The sequence below is a fragment of the Manis javanica genome, chromosome 16, assembly GCF_040802235.1.
Source record: "Manis javanica isolate MJ-LG chromosome 16, MJ_LKY, whole genome shotgun sequence".
Lineage (NCBI taxonomy): Eukaryota > Metazoa > Chordata > Mammalia > Pholidota > Manidae > Manis > Manis javanica.
In genome coordinates, this window is record NC_133171.1 from 37076807 (window position 1) to 37086205 (window position 9399).

The 9399-nt window shown below is 42.0% G+C and overlaps 1 protein-coding gene across 3 annotated transcripts in view; it reads right to left on the bottom strand.

Moving 5' to 3' along the window:
* The window catches only part of LRRC1 (leucine rich repeat containing 1), a 128098-nt gene extending 126497 nt beyond the window's left edge, over window positions 1-1601 (bottom strand). The window contains exons 1-2 of one of the 3 annotated variants that reach the window (XM_017651876.3): window positions 1440-1601; window positions 655-1320 (exon numbers count right to left, since the gene is read on the bottom strand). In XM_017651876.3, the coding sequence (XP_017507365.2) occupies window positions 655-813 (159 nt within the window). In that variant the 5' untranslated portion in view covers window positions 814-1320; window positions 1440-1601. Of the gene's footprint in view, window positions 1-654; window positions 1321-1439 lie in introns of those variants that run through there. The other 2 variants (XM_017651878.3, XM_037002979.2) reach the window with 2 other exon arrangements.
* Between the last annotated feature and the right edge of the window lie 7798 nt (window positions 1602-9399).

Consider the following 9399-nt stretch of genomic DNA (forward strand, 5'->3'; position numbering starts at 1 on the left):
CTGACCACAGCTCGTCCCGCACCTTTCCTCTCCCCTCACTCCCCCCTAACTTCGCAGCCTGTCCGGGAGCCAAGGCAGGCTGGCCAAGCTACAGCTCTTCGGGGCACTGCCCACCAGAGATAAGGCCCGGAGCACATTCCTCCGCAGATGCCCAGATAAGTGCAGTTCACTTACGCGCTGCCCACCTCCTCCCGGACCTGCTCTGGCCAAAAGGGAAATTCGTCCCGACCACCGGTCGGGAATGAGGGGCCAGGGGGACTGCCCCGGGAGCCGGATGCTGCGCCAGGTCCTTCCACCCGGGCACAGCCCTCACCTGCCAGGGCACAAAGTGCCAGGTGTTGGGACCTAGACATGTATCTAAACTACTTAGCCCAGAACGTTTCCCCAAGCGCACAAACCTTCGCTCTACTTGGGAAACATCAAGTCGCTCGCTTTGTACAAAATGAAAAGGAACTTTTACTGCTGGGTAGGCGCGGTAAGGAAGAAAGAAGCAGGTGAATGCTGTAGAGGTGGCTCCTGCGGGACCGGCCGGCCCGGTCTGGAAGTGCTAGAAGGGGAGAGGGGAGAGGACGCGGGGGCGGAGGCGGGGGCGAGGGCCGGCCAGGCTCGGCCGCGCTCCCGGAGGGCGGCGCGCAGATGAGGCCGGACACTCACCTCGGGCAGCTCGCGGAGCTGGTTGGCGTCCAGCAGCAGCTCCTCCAGGCTGCGGGCGTAGCGGTAGATCTCCTCGGGGACGTAGAGCAGCGAGCAGTGGCGCTTGTCGATGGTCTCCACATGACGGTTGCACCGCCACAGGGGGATGCAGTGGAACATCGCCGCCCCCGCCGCCCGGTCCCGAGCCGCGGAGACCCGGGCTCTGAGCCCGACGCCCGGCGGCTCCGCTCCGCCAGCTGCCCACTTAGTACTCGTTGGCTCCCGTGTTCGCTAAGCGCCTCGCGCCAGGCTTCGCGGGCCCAAATGCGTCCAGGAACCTCAGGCGGGAGCCCCAGCCGCGTCCCAGCGCCCCCGCCCGCCAACCACTGCGTCCCCTCCCACCCTGTAGTCGCGCCGCCGGGGCAGCTACTGCCGCGCTGAGCTTCCTACTCGCGGCTGCCGAGCGACTGCGCAGGCGCGCCAGTGCGCGCGCGAGGGCGTTCCCCGACCCCGGGATGCTCCGCTCCGGGTTTTCCTGGCGACCGGGATCGCGAGAGGGTCGAGAAACCCGAGGGTCCGACCCCCAGAGTCCCCCTGCTCAGCCTGGGACTGGGGTCGCGTCTGGCCTTCCAAGGAAGCCAGACTCCGAAAGAGCTTGGGGCAAAGTTGAGGCAGAGGAGAGGCGGCCTGAGGGGAGCAGAACAACTTTGATTTTTAGTTTTACTTAACTCGCTCTCCTCTCTTGGCTCCCCTTCCCCAAAACAACTTTCTCTTCCGGGGTCAGGCAGGACCGCCCCGAAGCGTACCTTGCGCGCCGCGGGCTCCCGTTGGCACGAGACAAGGTGTAGTTTCTGAGGTGTCTCCGTCGCCCTGGCCGCCGCTTTCCGTGCCTCTTGTGTGCTTGCTGCTCACAGCGGCCGCAGCCGCAAGCCGGCCGCCCCCCGCCCGCACGACGCCGCGGCCCTCGTCGTGCCCTCTGGTGCGCGGGCACCGCCCGCAGGGGGTGTGCCTGGGAGCGCATCTGAAATCATCATTGTTTACATGCAATGAAATAATAACAAGAACCTCTCCCCATACCACCAAAAGCATAGGAGTCAGAGGGTCTGCGAGATTCTCACATAAATGGATGCACCCCAACAGGAGACCAAATGTAAAAAAGAGCTGGCAAAGGTGATTTCTGCGTCTGTTCCAGCCTGTCCAGACGTTGGCCGCCCGCGATATTCTGGACGTGAGGAGGGAGGAACGGGGAAGGTGGGACAGATCGCTAGCGAGCTGCCTGGTGAGCATCCTCCATTCAGTTCCTGCGAATCTTCTCCAACGCCCAGTATCTTGCAAAGGATAGATTGCAGCCCAGCGAAAAGTAGCTGGGGAGGACCGAGGAGGCTCACTATTGGGTGATAACGACTATTCCCTAGCCCCTGATTTATGTTCACGGACTAGCCAGAACCCAGAACTACCTCTCTTTTACTATCTTACAAGAATAAAACTGGCTTCTTCACAAAAGGTTGCTGACCAGGTCAGAGCCAATTGCATTGATGGGTTGTATTTTCAGGAGTCTTCTCTAAATCCCCATCCAGCCGCCCCCCAGTCCTCACACCTTCCCCTTCAAGTTACTCAAACACCAGATTCCACCTGTGGCCTCTGCCATTCCACCACCCACCGCGGCTCACGGGACCTCAAGCTGCGAAAGCTAAAATCTGGAACCACGGAATCTGCATTTCTGCAGGAGACTGAAAGCTGAGCATGCTCCGTGGCCGCCGCAAATTTTGGTCTGAAACTAGTTTTTGCTAAGCATAAGCGGCTCCGAAGAACTCTTCTCTCAATTCCACCTGGGGCGGTTTCCCCGCAGGTGAGTGGTGAGGAGGACACTTCATAAATTTAACTCTACTAAAAGGGATCCTTTCTTCCCAGTCAGTGAAGATGGATCTGAGTACCAATGCCTTGTCCCTTTCATGTATACCCCAGCATTATCACCTTAACTGTAATTCCAGTCAATCCCTCAACCCCATCTACTCCCCCCTCTGTTGGCCCTGGTCTGATTCCCACATCCTCCTAGAAGGCCACCTGGACTTTGAACCTTAGCCATGCCTCCTTCATTCTTGCATTCCAGAAACCCATTCTGTACCACTTATAGGGAAAACTGGTTCCTGAGTGACAGACTGAATTTGGAATGGTAAACAAGTCACTGGCTTTGCAAGTTTTCCAACTATTTAATATGAAGAAGGCCTGGCTTCCCTGTCTTAGTCTTCTGTTGACTCCTAGAGATTATCACTCTAGATTATTTTAATAAGCACCAAATGTGTTTTAAAGATGTGGCTGTTTTTTTAAAAAGTCACACCTCAATAAACATACCCTGTGTGCTTCTCCATGTGTTACAATTATTTCTGTACCACTTTCATCCCAAGGAGATTGTGACCTCTTGGACAGCAGGTACTGTCTCACAGGACCACTCAACTAAGCTGCTCCTGCATTCCTATAGATCCCTGCAACTACCAAAGTGTCATATGCAAACTAAATGATCGGTACATTTGTGTTGGCTCTGTGGGAAGTCGGTGGCAGAAATCTTGACTTTCCTTGTTGCCAAGGATCTGCCTAGAATATGAAAGAAAAAACACTAAAACACCTTGTCAACTGGAGAACAGGGAACCAATTCTTTGTCTTTCTGAAGAATTCTACGGTTTCCCTGTTGCTATAATTTCTAGTTTCATTTCTTATGTACGAAGGAGTTTGCCTCAATATAAGCAGTTTAAAAGACAGTCTAAATTAATTTATTTTTGGAATAGTACAATTAATTCATTTTCAGTGTGAACCATTTTGACAGTTTAAAATGGGTTTAAAGAGGTCTAGTTTTGAACTCTGGCTCTGCCACCTAACAGCTTTGTAGAATCAGGTTACTTAACTTTCATAAATCTCAGGTTTATCTCAAATGAGGACAGTGGTCCATGGGTTATTATCAGGATTAAATTAGATGATATCAGTAAAGTGCTTAGCAGAGTGTCAGGCCCACATCAGTTCAGTATATATTTGTTATGCTCGGTATCAGCCAGCCTTCAGAATGGCCCCAACTATTCCTGTCTCCTGGTTGGTCTGTGTAGTCAACTTCTATGTTTGTCTCCCAGATCACTCACTTTGGGAAAACCAGCTACCCTGTTGAGCAGGTCCACGTATAAGGAATTGAGGACTTTGACAACAGCCAGCAATGAACTGAGACATCTTGCCAATAGCCATGTGAGGGGGTAATCTTGGAAACCAATCCTCTTATTTCCAGTCAAGGATTCAAATGACTATAGCACCAGCCAATAGCTTAATTGCAACCTCATGATAGACCCTGGTCTAGGACCACTCAACTAAGCTACTCCTGGATTCCTAACCCTCATAAACTGTGTGAAACAATAAATGTTGGTTATTTTAAACTGCTGAGATTTGGGGTAATTTATTATACTGCAACAAATAACTAATAAATGTACATACTATGCACCAGGCATGGTGCTGTATTCACAGAATCAGATAGGTCTTACCCTCATGAAACGTACACTCTAAGATTAGGAGAATGAGATAAATGTTCAGTTAATGTTGTGGTTGTAATGCTGTTGTTAATATTTGAACATGGTTGCCATCATTAATTATTTTTAAAGTGAAAGTCCAAAATGATAGCTGTCAGAATAGGGGCAGAATGGGGATTCAGAGGTTACAGCATGTTAATTTTAAATTGAGGCAATACCACCTATCCATGAAAATGACTAAAAATAAAAAGATTGATAGTGTCAAGTGTTACTAAAGATATGGGGCAACTGGAATTCATGCATTGCTGATGACAGTGAAATATGGTAAAACCACATTTAGAAAGTAATTTGGAAATTTCTTATAAGCATGTACTTACCCTAATGATCCAGCCATTCTACCCCTGGGTATTTACACACACACAAAAAGAAAATATATGTCTGTACAAGTGTTGATAGCAATTTTGTTAATAATAGCCAAAAACTGAAACAATCCAAATATTCTTCAACCGATAAATGAATTAAACAAGGTAGACTGTAACAAAACAATGGAATAAAAACAAGAAAGAACAAACTGTTAGGACATATAACAATGTGGATGAATCTCTAAAATGTTATGCTGACAAAAGATACAAAAGAACACATACTATGTGATTCCTTTTACAAATATATAAATTCTATAAAATGTAAACAATATAAAGTGATATAACCTAGATCCATGGGTCAGATCCTGCAGCCAGGGGTTAGAGAGGAAATGTTCAGGGAAAGATTGATGCCAAAAGGCATGAGGAGACTTTCTGGAGTAATGAAAATATTCTCTATCTTGATTGTGGTGATGGTTATATGGGTATATATAGTTATTAAACTCACCGAACTGTAGATTTAAAATGGGAACCTTTATTATATAAAATTTATATATCAATAAAATTAGTTTTAAAAGTTAGCAAATAGTTTACAGGTAAATGTATCCAACAGGTAGTTGTAAACTACTTCTAGGGCTAGGAGTCTTGTTATGTTTTTCTTTGAGTTCCCACTATGTGCCAGGCATAGGGTTAATTTACTGTGGAGAAAAAAGGAACAAGAAAGAGCTTTCAGTTCAGAAACAACGTTTTCAAGGATATTATAACATAGTACTATTTTTTTCTTAATCTAGAGAGTCTACTCTATTTTGTCCTATAAGATAGGCAAGTCAAATTTTATTTTATGCAATGCTGGACAGGAAAAAATTTGCCTAAGAATCCCAACCTCTGGGAGAGGAAGCCTCTGCTCCTCTAAATTTAAATGTAAGGATATTTGCTAGAGATTTATAACCTTGCTGTAAGGGAAAGACACCAAACAATTCAAGAAAGCTAAGAGCCTACATGATTTCATAGGTAAATTAGCTTAGAATTCAACAACGTTTCTAATCAGAAACAGTCACCACCCTAGAATCTCTTCTGATTTCCTGTTGCTATTAAATTAAAATTCTATATCCCATCCCTGCTTTTTATTTGGAATGTTTAGCCCATTTTAATTATTGGTATGGTTGGATTTAAGTCTATTATCTTTTTATTATTTTTATCTCATACTCTCTGATTTTTTCTTCTCTTCCTTTCTCATCGTCTTTTGAGTAAGTAAACATATTTTATAATCTCATTTTGTCTATTGGCCTTCTAGCTGTAGTGGTTACTGTAATATGCATCCTTAAGTTTTTGGTTTACTTAGAGTAAATATACCAATTCATGTAAAAACATAAGACTCTTGCAGTTATCTAGGTCCATTTACCACCTCTCTGGTCCTTTATGTTATAGTTCTTAAGATATATTGTATTTACATATGTTATAAACCCCACAACAAAACTTTGTAATTTTTCCTTAAATAGTCATATGTATTCAAAGAAATAAAAAAACAGCCTCTTACATTTACTCACATGTTTATTTCCAGTGTTCTTCACTCCTATCTGATCTCATTGCTCTTTCCCTTTTAGTGAAGGTCTTTGGCAGCAGATTATTTTAGTTTTCTTTAATCTGAAGTGTCTTTATTTCACCTAAACTCTTGAAGGACTTGTTCAGAGGATATAGAATTCTGGGTTTGATAATATTTTCTTTCAGTACTCTAACATTGACCCATTTTCTTCTGATTTCCATTACTTTTTACAAGAATTCAGCAGTACTTCAAATTGGTGCTAACTTGTATGTGTCATTTTTTCTCTGTCTGCTTATAAGATTTTCTCTTTATCTGGCATTTAGGGCTTAAACTATTTCATGTCTATATTTATCCTGGTTATGTTTACTGCACTTCTTGACTCTATAAACTTTCACCAGATTTAGGATATTTTAGCTGTCGATTCCTTAAAAAATTTTTTGCACTATTTCTCTTTTTTCCTTTGATACACCCATTTTACAAATGTCAGACCTTTTTGTATTGACATATACTTGAGGTTCTGCTTCCCCACACATTGTTTTCTCCTTTCTGTTCTTTAGTTTGGAAAATATATATTAATATAACTCCACATTTACTGGTTCTTTCTTCTATCATCTCCAGCTACAATTAAGCCCATATGAAATACAACTTTAGATAGTGTATTTTTTAGTCATGGAATTTACATTTGGTTCTTTTTTTTTAAGTAGTTTCTGTTTCTCTTGCTGACATTGTCCATTTGGTCAGTCATTAAGAGTATATGCTCCTTTATACCTGATCATGTTATAATAGCTGCTTTAAACCCTTTGCATGCCAATTCCAACATCTAGGTCATCTCGGAGGTGGTCTCCCTTGAGTGCCTTTTCTTTTAGGTGTGAGTCACATTTTCCTGTCTCTTCATGTGCTTAGTAATTTTGAATTGTATCCTGCACATTATCAATGATAGAAACTCTGGATTCTGTTACATTAATCCAAAGAGTATTAATTTCTTATTTTGTTTTATTTTAGCATACAGTCAGCTTCGATGAAATAAAACTCCAAACTCTTATGTCTTAGTCTGTTCAGGCTGATATAACAAAATACCACATGCTGAGTGACTTACAAACAACTGAAACTTGTTTCCCACAGTTCTGGGGGCTAGTAAGTCCAAGATCAAGGCACCAGTAAATTTGGTGTCAAGTGAAAACTCACTTCTTGGTTCATAGGTGATGATTGTCTTTTTACTGTATCCTAACACATTAGAAGGGTAAAAGGGAACTCTCCAGGGTATCTTTTATAAGGGCACCAATCCCATTATGAGAGTTCCACCCTCATAACCTAATCACCTTCCAAAGACCCTACCTCCAAATATCATCACATTGGGGATTACATTTTAACATATACATTAGTAGAGAGGAGACAAAAAAATTCAGTCTATCACATCTTATTTTCCCTATGATGGGTGGCAGCTAAAATTTGGTGTTCATCTATTTTATTCTTAACTGAGCTCCTAGGAAACTGAATAATTAAGGGGTCAGCCAGATATATGAATGGAGTTTATATGCATGATTTGGAGCTTTCGCTCTCAAGCCTTTCTGAGGATTCTCCCTCTCGCTTTTCAGCTCCGTGGTCATCCCAACTCTGACCTATGTTACCTCAAGCCAAACAGAGTGTTCTCAACATTAGCTGTTTTAATTTATCCATTAAGTATTAGCTGTTCTATATAGTGGAGAATACTGGCTATGCTTATCAAAGCCATAAAAACAGAAAACGCACACAGTGTTATGTCCTTTAAGTATAGACTCCCCTTCAGTTTCTGCTTGCTTTTGGTCACCCTGCAGTGCCTTCAGATAGTTTTTAAATATTTTGTCCAGCTTCATAATGTAATCTGTGGGATGATTGGTCTGATCATAACCACTCAGTCATTAATGAAAGAAAAAACACTGTTCCCTGCTTTTTATTAAATAGAATCATTTATTCTGCTTTACAGATCCTAATAGTATGTAAACAATCTAAAATTTGACATTATGAACATTTTAATATGCTCCTCCATTCAGAAAACTTACATATGAGCAGTGTGAGTTTCATCTGCTTTTCTATTTGTCTCAGTCTCCAAATAAATGTGCTAATGATGAGTCAAATACTGAACAACATTTTGCCTTCGTGAACATAGACCAAATACTAATCTGTCATGTGGGGTGTTGTAAAGGACTCGTGATTTTGCATTGAATTTTTATATGTGCCTCTACTAGGGATGAGATCATGGGTGAATCATATTAACTCCAATATTCATTTCTTTATTTCTATGAAATAAATTTAAAATGCTACCCTCAAAAAGCTGTTGAGAAGACTGTGGGTTAATGTAGTGGAGGGAGCTTTCTATACTACTGAAAACTCCACATTAGGCATTGGGCATTGTCAATACTCTCCCCAATTACCAGCTGAAAGAAAGCTTACCATGTGAGTACTCTGTTTAGTAAATAATACATAAATTTTGGGATTGGTACAAATAAAACCATAAAGTATTTCGACATGGAAGAGATTACACCATAGTAGCCCAATCAAAACTAGACCTACTGCTAAATCCATCTTTTACCTGGCCATTGCCTCTGCTTAGCAGTCTCTTTCTCCAATAAAACAGAAACATTTGGGGTGAAGCCTAGAGGAGGCTAACAAAGCAGCCTTTGCTCAAGTTGTGGCAATACCTTTACATTTATATAATTCTTTGTTTAAAAGAGACATTTACATCATCCCAATTGATCAACATGTATTGTTCCATCACTTAAATAAACACAGATGCCTCATTTATTTTCCACCTGATCCAAAAAGGATTTAAGAAGATCATATAGATCAACCTTCTTATATCACCCTTATTTTATAGTGATGGTTCCTACAATATAAAGTAGATCAATACAGATATTTTAGTTTTCACTAACAGCCAAGAACTAAGTCAAAAACATAAGAGGAAAAGATATCAATGAACAGAATTGTGTCCTTTCTAATGAGCAGTGTCATTCAGGCAATTCAAATACTACTAGTGATAAAAGTATGTTGATCAGTTAACTAAAATAAACCTTAAAGATGCCACATTTTCCAGTTAAGTTTCCACCATCCATAAAATCAGCACATACTTAATTGGAGGAATAACACTTTTTTGGCCCCATCAGATGAAATTTTGTGAAGTTAATGATAGTATGTTTTTTTAATTTCAGCTTTATTGAGGTATAATGGACATATAAAATTATAAGATATTTAAGGTATACATCATGGTGATTTAATGTGCATTGTGAAAGGAGTCCTCCATCTAATTAATTAACACATCTATCATTTCACATACCTATCTTTTTCTTTTTTTGGTAAGATATTTAAGTTCTACTCTTAGAAAATG